Source organism: Lontra canadensis, unplaced genomic scaffold (genome assembly GCF_010015895.1).
Source record: "Lontra canadensis isolate GAN:19392208 unplaced genomic scaffold, GSC_riverotter_1.0 scaffold75, whole genome shotgun sequence".
Classification (NCBI taxonomy): domain Eukaryota; kingdom Metazoa; phylum Chordata; class Mammalia; order Carnivora; family Mustelidae; genus Lontra; species Lontra canadensis.
The window spans coordinates 901,798-918,353 of NW_022631069.1; the positions used below are offsets into that span (position 1 = coordinate 901,798).

Consider the following 16,556-nt stretch of genomic DNA (forward strand, 5'->3'; position numbering starts at 1 on the left):
TTCCTGGGCTTCTCTGGGCCTCAGGTTCCTCACTGGTAGAGCAAAAGCCCAGGACTTGAGAAATCCTGTTATCCTTCCCAGCCTTAACGTTCTAGTCCGTTGAGGTTGAATGATCTCCAACACCTTCAGTGTAGTTTAATTTTTTGCTACCTACACCAGAGAAGGAAATGGTGTTGCCTTTCTCAAATAGGTTATTTTCTTCTTTAGACTGTGTGAGTCAGGAAACAGAGACAGCCAGAGGTCAAGGTCCAGCTCTACCACTGACCAGTATGATGATCCTGATTGAGCAGGCTCTCTGCTCTCTCTTAATATCAAGTTGCTTCCATGTGAAATGGGGGTATATGTCCTATGTCAGTCCCGGGGATTCTGTTAGGAGCTCAGGTAATGGCTTAGGTGGAAACACTGTATCATAAATTATTGTATAACTCTAAGCTATTTTGACATAATTGCCCTCCATTAGGTCAAGATTTCAGTGCCTTGTTCCTGAGGAATAAGGAGAAAGAGTTAAAACAGGTATTTGAGGAATGGGGTGCATGCTGAGGTGGATGGGGTTGGTGTCTTAAGGAGGAAAGTCTGTATGGACCCCTCAAGCACACCCCAGGGGTGCATAAACTTACATCCAGGCCTGGTGGCAAATCGTTTCCGCAAAGATAGACACATCCTGATTCTCCAGAGTTGAAGTGGGGCATCTTTATAGAAAGGAAAGAGAAATTAAGGAAATTGACAGTAGAAAGAGATAAAAAGATTGACAGAAGGGGCGCCTGGGTGGCTTAGTTGGTTAAGAAGCTGCCTTTGGCTCAGGTCATGGTCCTGGGGTCCTGGGATCCAGCTCTGAGTTAGGCTTCCTGCTCAGGGGGAAGCCTGCTTCTCCCACCCTTCTGCCTGCTGCTCTCCCGGCTTGTGCGCGCTCGCTCTCTCTCTATGTCAAATAAATAAATAAAATCTTAAGAAAAAAAAAAGATTGACAAGGAAAAAAAGGTAAATACGGGGAGAGAAGACTATCTTCTAACAGATTACAGGATGTTGTCAGTTTTGATAAGGTGGGATGGAAAGGAAAGACTATTTACAAATGAGGAGGGGTTCTTCTCCCTTCTCTCACGCATTCACTTTGACTACAGATAAGACTTTTATGGATGGGTTATTACTTCAAGCAGTACTGTTGCTCTATGATTAAAACAAGGGCCATATAATTCCGGAAGCAAGAAGATATAAGAACTCAAGAAACTGCCGGGGATCTCTCAGGACACCGAAGAAGGCAGGGGTCCTCAAAGCCTTGAGGGCTGATCAGGTAGGTAATCTCCACCCATTTGAGGGCAGAAGGCTTTCTTTGAACATCTGTTTTCTTCTATCAGCTTTTCACTGGGCCAGAAGTGACAAGCTCTGGGTCTAATGATGTTAGTCATGCTTTGTGCTGCTGGTTTTTCTACTTGAACTATGCATTTCTTTCTTCTCTGTCTGTAAAGAGCATTGCCTTTGGTGTCAGCATGGGGTTAAATCCTGGCTGTGAAATCTAGCAGCTGTGAAACTTTGGGAGAGTTCCTTAATTTCAATGAAGTGTGTGTTTTCATGTGTAAAATAAGTTAATGATAACTACAAGGCAGCCTAGTTATGATTACATTAGGTGACATGCGAGCATCCAATGAATGTCAGTTTGTTAAGATCCACTTACAGATTATCCCAAAAGATGCTCTACCTCCCTTCCCCCCAGATAGTTGGTTGGACAGAGAAGTCCTTGCTGTTTGTGTCTTAAGGGGGTTGGAGGACATTGAACATACCTCCATCACCTTCTGAATGGAAGTTCGTTAGAGAAGCGCAGGGCTAATACAATGATGTAAAATGTTTGGGAGCAGAGGGTCCATCACAATCTTCTTCATTTGGTTTCCTTCTTTATTCACACTGTGTTGGAGTGCTTACATGGACCTGTGTAGAATATCCAGAAAAGTTTGAACATTATGTTCCGTCATTCCCCTTAAGCAATCTATTATTTGATAGTTAGAATATGTATTCTGATTGTTGGATCATAAAGCATGCTCAAGGGAAGATTCAATGAATCACTCATCCTAATAATTATTAGGGAAAAAATCTTGGACCCAATTCATATGCTTACACTAAAATAAACACCAGATGGACGAAAATAAAAGAGAATATGGGTAGATATTTTAATCTTATGTGGATGGTAATGACACATTTTTCTGATATAAAGTCCAAATGTTTAAAGGAGAAGGTAAATATGACAGTTTTTGAAATTTTCAGTGTGACAAAAGATATAAAAAAGAATCTTGGAACACTGAAAAAACAAAATTAAATTTAAAAAGAAATACAAAGTATTTTAGTATTAATATTAAAATATTTAATATAAAAATATTTAAAATTAATATTAATATTAAAGTATTAATGTTAAAATATTAATAATATATGAAAAACAACAAATGCACAAAAATGGCCCTACAGATTTCTGAGAAAAAAGATAACAAACAGGAAAAATGTGCAAAGGTATAAACCAAAAATTTAACAAAAAAATTTAAAAATCTAATCAATCATTATATAAAAAGATCTTCAACTTTTTATATATCTTGAAAAATTTTTTTAATTATTAATTTAAGTAATATAATTATGAATATTTTAAAAATACTAGCCAGTGAGATTTTTCTTATTATGCCAAAATTAGCAAGAAAAAAATGGATAAATTGGGTGTTCCTTGAAGTCTGGGGGAACCAGCATTGCTGTCTATGTGCTATTACTGGAATGTATGGAACAGCCCATCCAGAAGGCATTTTAGCTAAGGGTATCAGTGTGACAACGTGCACGTTCTGTGAAGTCACAGCCCTGTGTATGTGCATTTATACTAAAGAGAGAACCAAAACTGCATAATAGTTACTCAAGGGGAAGAAGGTTCATTACAGTTGATCAGTTTCTGAGCAACAAAACGAGGTATCAGAATTATATGACTCGACTTATATAAAATGCTACACAAATCAACACATAGACATATGTACATAGAAAGATGTCCATAAGCTATTCACTAAATTGTTTATCTCTGGGAGATAGAATTTACTTCCTATTTTCCAGTTTGTCACGGATCTTTTAATAGTTCATGTACTGTCTGGTGATGGGGAAGATAATAAAGTCATTTTCTTTAAAAAAAAAAAAAATGCGGTTATACCTAAGCGTGAAGGAAAGAGGGTGCCTGACTATCTAGTTGTAGCTGTGTGACTATGAACAAGCCACTTAATACCCATAGACCTCAGGTCCTCTCATCTGTAAAATGTGGGTATTGGACCATATATGCCCTTTTAGTGCTAACACAGACAAATTCGCTCTTGCGACTGACTTGATTTGATTGAGTTGACTCAATAGAAAGTCCATTACCGCCCCATCTGTGCGAAAGCGTGCCTTAGGCGCCCTCTTCTGGTCCTTCTGAGAATAGCAGGAGCAGGCTCTTCGCAATGGACCAAATGCCTTCCTCCAGACTACTAAACTCTTCAACCCAACACAGTTAGGTATCTGGCGCTGGACCAGAGGCCTTGCAGGTGACATAGATTAAATACCCCTAATCTCTACAGTTATCTTGAGAGTCCCTTGATTGTATAATCTGGGTTCATCCAGAAAATTATTTTTTTTTTCCTCCACATGTGATTTGCCATCTAAATTCTGGGTCTGTCTCACCCACTGTGTTCAGATTGCAGATTCAAGCAAATCCAGGAACTTCGAGGGAAAAGTCACACGGTCTCTGAGACCCTTACAGGAGAGGTTTCCGAAGCACTTCAGCTTCCCCGGAGAAGAGGAAGATGACCCCCCAAAGCATGCGTCTGTTCCTACTGCTGAGCTGTATAGCCAGCACTGAAGTCCTGGGAGGTGAGTATCAGTCATTCAGCTGGAAGTGAGCCGACAGCCAGTGTTCGCGCAGCACACTGACTCAGCCCTCCACTCGCCCCACATGATGTTTAGGTGCTGCAGGCAATAGATATCAAAGACAGGAACGAAGGACAAGGTCATGTGGGGAAAATCACAAGGACTGTAGAATCAAACAAATCCAACCTCGTGTGGTTGTAAGCCATAGGGAAATTATCAACTCAATGTCAGTTGTGATCATTATTTTACAAGTTTCTGGTGAAGGGTGGAGATAACGTATTTAAAGCATCTGTCACCTAGCGGTTGGTGAGCGAGAACTAGAATTAGAGCTCCCCAACATTCATGCATTGTTTTCCCGTTTGAACATACCAGCAATTTTGGTTTGCAAGGGACTTAGAGCCTTATTGGAGAGATGGGTCCTACACCCATGTAGACCCAGCATCAAGTACAAAGTAACATGTCAACAAGGTAGGAATCAATACCCTAAGATCTTGCAGCGGAGAAAGCGGGAAGAAAACTGTACACATGAGCTAAAAATACATATCATAGAACATCCAAAATGGAAAGAAATGGAATGTGAGCACATCTTGTATAATGCCTTTGTTCTGTTTACGAAGAAGCTGGGGCCCAAAGGAAGTCTGGACTTGCCCAATATCACATAGCAAGACTGCAGGATATTCTGGCTCCCAGTCTGGGGTGCCTCTCATAGTCCCATGTGGCCCTGTGGGGAAAACCATGCCTGAGCATGTATATAACCTGGGGAATACTTTGGCCAAGGGGAGATGCATTGGGAGGACAAAGGAAGAGAAGCAGTGTTCTTCAGGCCTCATAGGTGTCCGTGGCTCAAGGTCTGTGGTCCTTGCCTTAGCCCCCTTTGTGCCCAAAGGCTCTCTGCCCTCTACCCCACGCCAACTGCCAGCCACCAGTTCTCTCAATCTTTATGGCTGCTCCGCACCTGGGGGATTCAGCCACTTTCTCTAAGCCATGCTAGAGTATGAAAGAAGCAGCCCCAAGCCCTCCTGTGGAGCCACCTAACCAGAGTTAGATCCCTGTTGTTTCTTGTTCTGGCTACCCTGCAAGGACTTGAAATTCACCCAAGCTACACCCTGTGAGTGAGAAACCAATCGCCCTGCTCTGGGACTTCACTAAAGCTCTCTGGTTTCTGTCCCTCAGAGGTGATAGAGCCAGGACATGCCCACTGGTCACTCCACTGCTCCTCTACAGATCCTGTTCCCCGCTGTAGAGACTTTCTGGGGTTGCTGCTGGATAGGAAGATCCAGATGGATAGGGCTGTGGGGCTAGGTCACTAGAGCCCTCCATGCTAGCCAGAGTAGGGAGCTTATCTAAAAGCACAGGAGGTCTGGGCGCCTGGGTGGCTCAGTTGGTTAAGCCACTGCCTTCGGCTCGGGTCCTGATCCGGGAACCCCAGGATCGAGTCCTGCATCAGGCTCTATGCTCAGCAGGGAGTCTGCTTCTCCCTCTGACCCTCCCCCCTCTCGTGCTTTCTCGCGCACTCTCTCTCTCTCAAATAAATAAAATCTTTAAAAAAAAATAAAAGCATAGTTAGTCCCTAGGGATTTATAGGCACGGATGAAATAGAACAGGAGAATCGGGCAAACAAAGGATAGTGGTGTCATTTGAGTGGGGAGAGATGAAACGCTCGCTGTGTGACAACAACAATCTGTGGACATCCTTTAGGAGCAGGAGGAGCCCTGCACTCACATCTAGCCTTGGAGTGCAGCCCCAGGGTCACGAAGCCCAAACTTACTAGCCTAGCATTCTCTTCATCATCGAGGCCCTCTGCATTGCCAGTCATCTCCTTGCTTCTTGAACCTTCAGATATGGTGACATGGCCCCCCCACTAAGGCAACTAGCAGGAAGAGATTGTGCTTCTCTCCGTCACAGTTTCCTTAGCATCCAGGCCTAATGATTCTCCTTCTCCTTTCCACCGTGCTTGTCTGAAAGATCCCCTCTACTTAAGGCAAACTTCAGTGTTCACTCTTGCTCTGCACATCTTGTGAGCTTCTGCCCCCATTCCTCTGCTCACCCCCTTGGCCTAACATGTCCCTTCACTACTGACTCACAGCCCAGCTTACCCATCTTCAATTCTGTCCAAGTTGCCATCTAACCTGTCCTGTGTCCCTCTGGCCCAAAACACCACTCCTTCCTTGTAATGCCTAAAACTGCCAACTTATGCCCCTCGTCCACTCTGGTGCTGCCTCGAATTATGGCTGTTTGACCTTAGGACCAAAGTGAGGATTCTGCCAGTTGCTGAATATGTCTGTTCCAATGGTGCATCCCATAACCAGGAAAGAATCACAGGGTGGGCTGGGGGTCCCACCGGGCCTGCCGTCAAACTCCTAGCTAAAACTCCATGGTCACCTGAACCTCCCTAAGCTCTGCTCTGACAGACCACAGTGATGTTTTGAGTCTCCTGGAATTAGTCTCCCAGTTCAGAACCAGTGTCCAGTGATCCTCAAAGAATCCAGTTGTCTCCTTTTCTCCAATGTGCACTTAGCCTTATAAAGACCATAGTTCCCTTTGGGGAAGGCTGAGAGAAAGATTAACGGCACAAAGTTTGGGGAGCGTGGCAGGGCCCTTCCTCAGGGTACCCAGCCTCCCCATCATTCTGGAAACTTCACAGCGTGGGACGTGATTGTTTTTGCCATCCTAACTTGTGATGCCCTTTGATGTCTCTGCAGAAATTCTCATGAGACCCAGCTGTGCTCCTGGATGGTTTTACTACATGTCCAACTGCTACGGATACTTCCGGAAGCTGAGGAGCTGGTCTGAGGCTGAGGTAAGAAATCTTGCCCCACGCTTGGACGGGTACCTCTAAAGCCAGGGGCCACCCAGAGATGCTGGTCTCATGTGACTCAGAATTAAGGGTCCTTCTGAGGAGACATTCTGAGGAGTCACGTGGCTGCTGAAATGGGGAGAAGGAGGTGGTGTGTTCCTCTCATTCAGTTCTCAAAGCATTGCTGGGGCCTGTGATCTATGCCCAGACCCTAGATGGGCTGTCAAGACATAAGAATGAACAAGAAACAGCCATTACCCTCAAGGAGGTCACTGTCCAGAGGAAGGACAGAAATACACAAACAGGAGAATGAGAAGATAAAGACCGTTAGAAAGAATCACTCAATTGCTGTACCTGATTTACCAGAAAGACCAGGGTACAGACAGGCCTGGGGCATGGTCTTCAGAAACCCCTGACAGAAAGGGAAGCAGACTAAACAAATGGAAGGCTTCACTGTCTACACCACCCACAAATGTACTGGTTTTGTTTCACTGAGGCTTTGTCTAGAAGATACCCAAGTAGCCACTCTACCTCAGAGGGTTGTGGGGAGCCCATGCTGCTGTCTCTCTGGGTTGTGGTTGTTGAGCTGATGTGATTAGTTGGGGGCACCTTATGGGAAAATGTGTGATCCAGGCCCAGAATGGCCTCAGAATTCTGTATATAACTAACTCAGCAATGACAGAGCACTTTCCAAGTAATAGCTATTAGAGATACAAAGTCATCTGTGGCCTTAAAAAGTGCAGGATTGGGATGCCTGGGTGGCTCAGTAGGTTAGGACCTGCCTTCAGCTCAGGTCATGGTCCCAGGGTCCTGGGATCGAGCCCCACATCGGGCTCTCTGCTCAGCAGGGAGCCTGCTTTCCCCACTTCCCCCACTCTGCCTGCCTCTCTGCCTACCTGTGATCTTCGTCTGTTAGATGAAAGGATAAATTCTTTAAAAAAAAAAAAAACAAAAACGTGCAGGACCTGTGCAAGATTGTGTGGTATTTAAACAGAACATTTCCATGCAGTGTGAGCATGACTAACTCTCCCAAGGTCCCACCCAGAGTAACTAATGGAACAAACCCAGGGAAGTCAGCCTAATGCAATGCTTTCTGGGCTTACGTGGATGATAGTTACAGAGAGAGAGAGGGAGAGAGCGAGGAAGAGAGAGAGAGAACACTAAATGAAGAAGGGGTTTCCCAGACACTATTCGATGAAAGAAAGAAAGCTGATGGAGAGCAATGAACTTTTCCTGAGTTCTTGAGAAGCAACTGGAAGAAATCTTGGAAGGCCACCCATTCTGCCTGTCTCCAGAGATTCCAACACGAATTCTGCCAACACAAAGGGGAAGATACCTGGAGGACTTGGGAGTAATATAGACATGAGTTTCAATCCTAACAGTGCCTTACAGAGTTAAGTGATACCTCACTTGACTGGTTTTCTTGTTTTAAAATGGGGATGACAATTCACCCCATGGGCTTCTCAGAAGGATTCCTTAAAATAACTTGCAAAGAGCCTATGGCACATGCTAAGTACTCAGTTGAGTTCTCAAGACAAAAACAGTCTACACGATTGATCTGGGGCCTTAGCAGAATTAACCGGTTACTCCTGATCAGAATGCAGAGAAAGTACTGGAAAACTTTACCATGGCCACTGCTGCTAGCTTGACTAGTTGCCAGTACTGAGAGTCGATCTCAGTTCTTGAGAGCCCTGGTATGAAGGGGACCATGAAAATGGTGGGTACATCTGATCTCAGACATGAGAGGCAGAGAGGTCTGGGTTCCAGGCCAAATTCCCTCACTACCAGGAGTTGGAACTTGGAGGAAAAGCTCACTGAATCACTTGGAGCCCGTTTCCCTTCTGTCCCAGGAATCCCTGGTGACTGGCACTCTCAGTAAATGTTGACTGGTTCTCTGACTTCCATGCCTCCCAAGTTCAAAAGTCAAATGAAGTTAGGGGTCTGGAAGCATTCTGGTGTTGTGAAGTGGTTGGCAAATGGGAGGCCGGCACAAACACTCAACTCTAACCACATCTCATCATGAGCAGGATACCAAAGGGAAGCACTGGAATAGCAACCACAGCCAAAGCCATGTTTTTATCCAATTAAGTTGTATTAAATTAAGTTTTACCATGTAGGCAGCTCCTGTAACACAACCCCCAAAAAGCATGAAATAAGTGGGTATCTCTATCTAGCTATAAGATACGTACATGTAAAAGTTTGTCTTATTTAATTGAACAGTAAGTTTCCGGTTAGGGAACGGTTATGCCACATCTTCCATCCAATACCTGAAACAAAAGGGGATTATCATTCAGGAAATGATAAGAAAAATCCAGATCATGTTCTCTTGCATAGGAATGAAGGCAACATCTTTGAAGAACAGAATTTGGGATCAAAAAAGACATACAGCAGCAAAACAAACTGGGGTCTGGAGCTGAGTTTTAAAAGTTGCAACAGAGAGATAAGATAGTTCCATGCTCCCACACCAGCCCCTGGTCTGGTTTAACTGGGATGAAGATACTCAAAACCCCAACTAGATTAAATCCTGTGGCTACTGCTGAGGACAAGCAAACAGACAGGCACATTCAACTGGAATCAGAAAGTCATGAGCACGGGATCTTCAATTCTAAACCAACATCTGAGGCATCTCCCCTCTCCTGGAGGGAGCATCACAGATTTTTGGACAATCCACACTATTCCTATCTGGTACCAGATAAAGATAATGTACAGAACACTGTTTACAATTCACAATGTACTATTCTTGTGCAAGACAGAGCCAGAATAATTTCATAATAATTTAATAAATAATAAATGATGTAAAATAGAATGGACATCAAACTTGGGAGTTATGTAGACCGGGGCTCTATTCTTGGGCAACTCAGTCTGACACACTTTTCTGATCATGCATTTCCACCATAAGCTACAGGTGGGTTCTACTTCCTGAGATCGGTGTGAAGATTCAATGGGGGTAGCGTGTTGAGGTGCTCATCATTTTGGAGGTGCTCCATGAAGAGCACTGCCCTATTCTCTCTGCTGTGAGATGCATCCTGATCACGTCTAAACACCTCCGAAATCAGTGTTCCCTTAAAGAAAGTGGCACTGATTTTTTCTCTCTTTCTTTTCTAGTGGAACATGAAACAAAGGGCACATTTTATAATTAGTGATTTCTTAGGTTTGTTGAAATGCAGTATTAGAATATTTAATTATAGCCATTATATCCCTACACAAGTCCATTGTGTAGCAGAGTGATTATTTCTTCAACTTCACAGATAAGCATTGTGAGCCTCAGAGAGGTCATGTGACTTGTCAAGGTCACATACAGTAACTTGAGGCAAGACCAGGAGGACCCCAGGCACGTCCATGGACCCTAAAGCTCACGACCTTGCCTCCAGCTGCCTCTTCCTCTGAGACCCCACACTTGGGGCAATTGTGTTTTCTCCTCTGGAAACAGGCAGAGTCACAGGGTGTAGATCTCAACTTCTGGAGCAGGTGGGGCTGCGCACTCCCTGTTGCTTGGTGCACTGGGGTTCTGGGGTGAGGATGACCCTTTTAAAACTCAAGAGGTGATTAGCACAACATCTGGCCCACAGTTCGAGTGTCAGTCCTACGGAAACGGAGCCCACCTGGTGTCTCTCCAGAATGCAAAGGAAGCCTCCGTGGTAGCGAACTACATAATTGGCTACCAAAGAATCCAGCCCGTGTGGATCGGCCTGCACGACCCAGAAAAGGTAAGGTCAGACGGTCAACAGAGGCCCCCTGCAGAAAGCCGGATAGATAGCCCCTAGCCTGGGAAATAGCCTCCAGCCCTACTGACAGGGGCATGGGTTGTGGGTCTCCTTCAGTCACTGTCTCTGATCCGCCAAAGCCTCAAGCTGTGCATCTCCCTTCTGTCCCTCTGTGGAGGAAATTATTTCAGTGGCATCGTTTTATAGAACTTCTATCTAAATAAATTCCTTCCAAATCTTAGAACACCCCATGACCAGCTTTTCAGAGCCTTAAAAAATGTTTGTAAGTATATATAGGTATATGTACCTATATATGTGTGTATACACACACACACACACACATATATTTATATAAACACACAAACACACACTACACATGCATGCATGCACACACACACCCCTGTTAGGGGACCCAGCTTAATAATACTCGTTAGATCTTGAGTCAAAGTTAGGAAATTTCAGCCAAGCTTTTTCCTAGATGCTACTGTGTTTTTCAAGTCATCCATAACTTTTTTCCCTTGTTTCACTTTCCATCACTACCTCCTTGTAAAGAATGGCATGTGAGGTTTTTGGGCTGGTCGCAGAGGTATGTGGGACCTGCAGTTTACAGATTCTTCGTGGTGCTTCTATCATTAACCCAAAAAGACATCAGAAACGCAAGAAGAAATCTCCAGTCTCTTGCCAAAACTTTGCCATAGATGTTGCCAGTATTTTATACAATTCATTATATATTTTTATGTATTCACATTGCTATCAATCAGAACTCTCTCCTTCAGAGTCCAGACAAATATTTACATCTATTTATACCAGATTTGTTTTGGTAATTTACTTTTCTACATTCATAACTGAAGAGAGTAAATAGCTCATAAAACCCCTTAAAAAATTGTGCAGTGTCTCTAGTTATCAAAGAAATGCAAGTTAAAATAGCAATGTAACTTGACTTGTCAGATTACCAAGCTTTTGCTTAATTATTCAATGTTATTATTTATTAAGCTTACCCTTAATCCCTATTATTTTTAGGGATATAAAGAAATTGTCCAGAAGATGGGATTTAAATTCCTACAACTGAAAAGTGCTTGGAAAGTAGTTTGACCATGTATATCAGTACCCTCAACAAATGATATCCTTTAACTTCTTCATTCTGCTTTCGGGTTTCTATCCTAAGAAGTAAGTTTAAGTACAGAAACAGCTCCAGGAACAAAGTTGTTCATGGCAGTATTCTTTATAATGGGAGTAAGTTGGAAACAATGTAACTATCATCAACAGAATTAAGGCAAATTCTAGTACATCATTACCATCTAAAAAAGTTTAGGAAGCAAGATGCACTGTTGAAGAGGTATTTTCAAGATCATCTCATATGTTAGCACGTAAAAATACTGTGATCCAGAAAAATGTTTACACCAGAAGGAAATAGGCCAAAACGTTGGCGTTTTCCTCTCACTGATTAAGTGGGGTGAGTTTTCCATGTTCCATTCCGGTGCACATTTCTGGGCTTCCCCAGTTTTTGCAGTGACGCATTTTTACAAGTTTCCAAGTGGCTGGAGGAGAGCTGACTGTCTTCCATCTCTGGTCACCGGCAGAGACATCAGTGGCAGTGGATTGATGGAGCCTTGGATACATACCGGAGCTGGTCTGGAGCATTCCAGCGTGGGAAGAAGTACTGTGCAGAGATGAGCTCCAAGACCGGTAAGTTCTCCCGCACTGCCCATTGCCTCTTCCTGAATCCCAGCTCCTGTGCTTCACCTATAAGAGCAAAAATGGAATCCGCTCCCCATCCCCCCATCTGCACCAGCAACTCTGTTTCTACAGGACAGGGGTCTTGCCGCGGACGTGGTGGACCAACCTTCAGTGAGCTGTGACCGCTTCATAACCTTGGCCATACCTAAGGTCCAGCTGTTCAGTTATTTACTTAATACGTTCTTTAAATCCACTCACTTTTTCCCTTAAATACATTTATTTTTAAATGCTACTATATTCAAGCCATGAGCAAGAAAGATGTCACACTGTAGGAAACCCAGACTACCCGGTGCAAAAATAGAGGACCCTTTGCCGGCTTCTTGATGGTTAGGGGTGCCTGGGAGACCTCCTCTTTGCCTGAATTCTGCCCTTTTGTTTGTTGCCCTGAGTTTTGTCCCCAAAGTGCAGGGCCCAGAACCTCAGAGGCAGGCTGCGCAAATTCATATGAGTCTTCTTCTTTCTCTTGTCTGCTTTCATTCCTTGCTTTTTATGTTAATAGAGTTTTGGGGGCACCTGGGTGGCTCAGTGGGTTAAGCCTCTGCCTTCAGCTCAGGTCATGATCTCAGGGTCCTGGGATCGAGCCCCGCATCAGGCTCTTTGCTCAGCAGGGAGCCTGCTTCCCCCTCTGTCTCTGCCTACCTCTCTGCCTACTTGTGATCTCTCTCTGTCAAATCTTAAAAATAAATAAATAAATAAAGTAGAGTTTTCGACCTTTGTAGCTATGACATTTGGGGCTGGATAACTCTTCGTAATGAGGGCTATCATTGTAGGTTTAGGATACCCTGGCCTCTAACCATTAGACGTCAGTAGAACCGCCCCTCCCCACCACAAGTTGTTTCCACCAAAAATGTCTCCAGACATTGCTAAATGTCCCTTAGGGGCAAAATCATATTTGATTTTTTGAGAACCACAGCTGGTAAGTGGTATGGAAGATCTCCGTTGTAAAACAAGAAAACAGATTATCAAAGATAAAAGAGACTACTTGATGCCAAAGACAACATCTTGGTGGGTTTAAAAGTTCCCAAGGTGTCACCAGGACACCCCTCCAGGCAGGAAGTCGGCCTGGGAAAGGCCTGGATGGAGGACTCAGGGACATGAGGCAGCGTGGCTCTCGTACGAGGAATAAAGCTTATGTGCACAAAAAAGAGTGGGAAAACTTTCCTATGACAAAGAATGAATGGTAGACGGAAGGCACAAACTCTGAGGCCAAGTCTAGACCCTTCATGATAAGAGGGTCTCCTCACAGATGAAGGAAGGACTTCTCACAGACTTGCAGAGAACACAACCACTGCTGTGAAAGATTCAGGACAGCCCAGATGGAAGAAACACAAGTGAGACCAATAGGTAGAAGCTAACAAAATGTGGATTTCTGTCTAAATTAAGGGGAAAAAATTTGAACAATTAGCACTACCCAAAAGTCGAATGGGCTACCCCCAGGAAGTAGTGAGAATCCCATCACTAGAGTTAACCAAGTGAAAGTGGACAACTGTAGCTGCTAAAAGTGCTTCTAAAGAAGCTCGAAGGCGCAAGGAGAATCGATTGAGGAACACTTTTAAAATACAAATTCCAGTCATCATTTTGGACCTACAATACCCGCAAGTCTAGGGCTGCAGGCTGGGCCAGCTTTGGGGAAGCCATGGACCAGATGCCCTCCAGAGTCCTTCTCCCGACTGAGATTTCAACAGGACCAAGTTCTCAAACACAAGTCTTTCCCATTGGTCCACGTTCACCGGAGCAAGTTTCTAGGAACGAACCCACTTGAGTGGGACCCGGAAACCTGGCGTCCTGCTGAGAACACTGATCTTTCAGACTCTTCCGTCCCCGGGCTCGTTCAGCACAACTCTGAGCGGCCAGAAGTGCTCAAGCCAGAAGAGCACAAGGAACAAAGCAAGGATTAGCGAGAAACTGGTGGAGGAGAGAATTTTAGAGAGCCTTCCCTGGTGCCATCAGTGTCATTTTATATTTGTGTAACAGATTTAGCCCCACCAACTTGGGGGCTGAATATTTTCTTTAAGACTCAAAATGTAAGATTAATGCATCAAAACACAGCCACACACACACATCCCATGTGTGACAGAACTTGTTCCTCTGTTCTATCTGTTTTGAACGACCTGCTGGGGCATTTTGTCCCATCGGTTCTTCTCCCACCCTCTCTGACTCCCTTTCTGCAGCACAGTGGAACTCTCTTAGGACTCTGGCAAATCGCACTTCCCAGCACTTTCTGACATTTCTACTGGTCCTCTCTGACACATTTAATAATTATAATGAGGGTGTTACTATTTAGAGAGAAATTTCATATCCTCTGGAGTTGGGGTCAAGATCATGGGCTCTGCATTCTGAATGCCTGGGGTGGGATTCCAGTTCCTCCATATAGCTGTGTGACCTGGAGCAGATTTCCTACTTCTCTGTGCCTCAGTTGCCCCGCCATAAAAAGGGCAAACCAAGAGTACACATTATCTGAATACGTACAAGGGGAGGTGCTTCTCCCAGTGTGGGGTAAGCTCATGGTTCTTGCAACCCGGAGGGGAGGGCTGTGGTTGCCTCCACACGCCTCTCTGGTGTTGAGGAAGGAGAAGGCACCAGGGCGGGACCCGCATGTCAGAGGCAGGCAGACGTCCAGACTCCCGCTGTGTGGCACACACCATGCGGTGACGAGTGACTCTGTGCGTAACCACAGCTGGACCGCTCCTGAAAGATGTTTCACTTTCAAAAGACCACCTCCTCCTTGCTCTGGGTTCTTCCTCATAAAGGGATGGCCTGTGGGCCAAGACTGGCTCTGTGGCTTCCAATTCTTTGATTTTCTAACAGGCGCTGCTTAGTGCCTCAGCTGTGAACTTTGGAGAAATCACCGTCGCATCCTCACAGCACCCTGTTTCAAATACAAAGGACGCCCACTTTTTGTGGATTCGTGTCAAGCTCTGCCTTCCCTCAGAAGGGATGCTGGCATGTGGCTTCTGCAATTGTAGGTGACATTTAAATTATTTTTCTTTCTGGGAACAAAGTTAGTACCGGTAGGACTGTCTGGTTCTCCAGAGAGACAGAAGTTACAGGATGCACATGTAGACAGAGAGATTTCTTTCAAGGACGTGGATCCTGCAATCGTTGGGCTGGCAGAGCTGATGTGCGCAGGGTGGGCCCCGCAACTAGAGACCCCCACAACCACTCACGTCGTGGTGCTGCATCGGAGGCACTTTGGACTCAGAATTCTTTGCTCCTTGAAACTCCGTCTTTTCACTGGATGATTCCCCGCATTATGGAGGGTCCTCTGCTTTACTCAGAGTCAACTAATTTAAATACTAATCACAGCTTAAAAAAATAATCCCTCACAGCCACATGTAGGCTGGTGTTTGTCCCAACACCTGGGAACACACCCCAGCCCAGGCGACACAGGAAATGAACCATGGCAGTACCTTCCCCGGTGTTCCAGGCAAAATCCTCAGGTGACGCGGGTACATGCAGTACAGATCCAGATGGATTTCACTGTTTGTTTATTGTCTTACAGATTTTTTGACCTGGGAGAGCAATGAATGCAGCAACCGCCAGCACTTCGTGTGCAAATACCGGCCATAGAATGAGCTTCGAGGCTGTGTCCACATCGTGCAAGCCCCTGTCCCCTTCCCTGTGTGTGCGCTGGCTGCATCTCCCCGTCATCTCAGAGTAAACATAGCAGCTGGTGCCCCTGTTGCACTCACTGTTCTAGGTTTATTAGGGGCCAAGTCCTCAATACTAGTACGACAGTGGCTTCTAGCTCTAAAGTCACCCTGGGATGTGTCTCCATGGTCCTCTGCTTTCCTCCTCCACACATGAGGTTGTCTCGGAGTGGAGAGGGGACTGGTGAAGTAGCCGGGAGTTGGGTGGTCAGGGGTAAAGGTTTGAAGACAGGAGGAGGAACCTCAGGAATGAGCCTCCAGCCCCCTGCAGCTTCTGCACCCCTCTGCCCTATCTCTAGTGCCCACGTTCTCCTGCTCAGACATCTGCTCAGTTTTCCCTTCGCCATGGGGAATCTTTACTGGTAGGGTCTGTATCAGGCTGACGTGGACCATCAATTCCAGGGCCATCTTTTAATAAATAGCTGTCTGCATAGAAGATCGCTCTGTTCCACTTCAGTAGCGATGGGAATGAAAAAGTGAAATAAGACTCAGAAAACATACCCATGTATTTCTTCATCTCCTTCCTCAAAGTCCCTGCCTTTTCTCAGAATAGCCCCCCTCCAACCCACCCCAGCTGCAGCCCTGGTCTGACCAGAGGAGAGAGGGGGGCCACGTGCCTAGCCAACCTCTGTGTGGGGGCGAATGGGTGGGGGTTATTTAAGCATGAGTACAGCAACTGAGGAGGGAAGACAAGAATCACAGCTGGTGCCTGGTGCCGCCTTGGGCCTGATGTTCCTCTCTCCTCAGCCACTAACAACCCCGTCACCTTGCTCAAGTCTCTTTGCCTGGTGAGGTTTGAGATCCCCTATGAGAGGT

General features: G+C 45.2%; 1 protein-coding gene across 1 annotated transcript; it reads left to right on the forward strand.

Moving 5' to 3' along the window:
* Positions 1-1,266: 1,266 nt before the first annotated feature.
* Positions 1,267-15,672, forward strand: REG4 (regenerating family member 4). The gene is made up of 6 exons (XM_032881254.1): positions 1,267-1,288; positions 3,680-3,855; positions 6,555-6,652; positions 10,219-10,356; positions 11,934-12,039; positions 15,593-15,672. The coding sequence occupies exons 2-6, from the start codon at positions 3,789-3,791 to the stop codon at positions 15,658-15,660; spliced, it is 477 nt and encodes a 158-aa protein (XP_032737145.1). The 5' UTR covers positions 1,267-1,288; positions 3,680-3,788; the 3' UTR covers positions 15,661-15,672.
* The last annotated feature ends 884 nt before the right edge of the window (positions 15,673-16,556 follow it).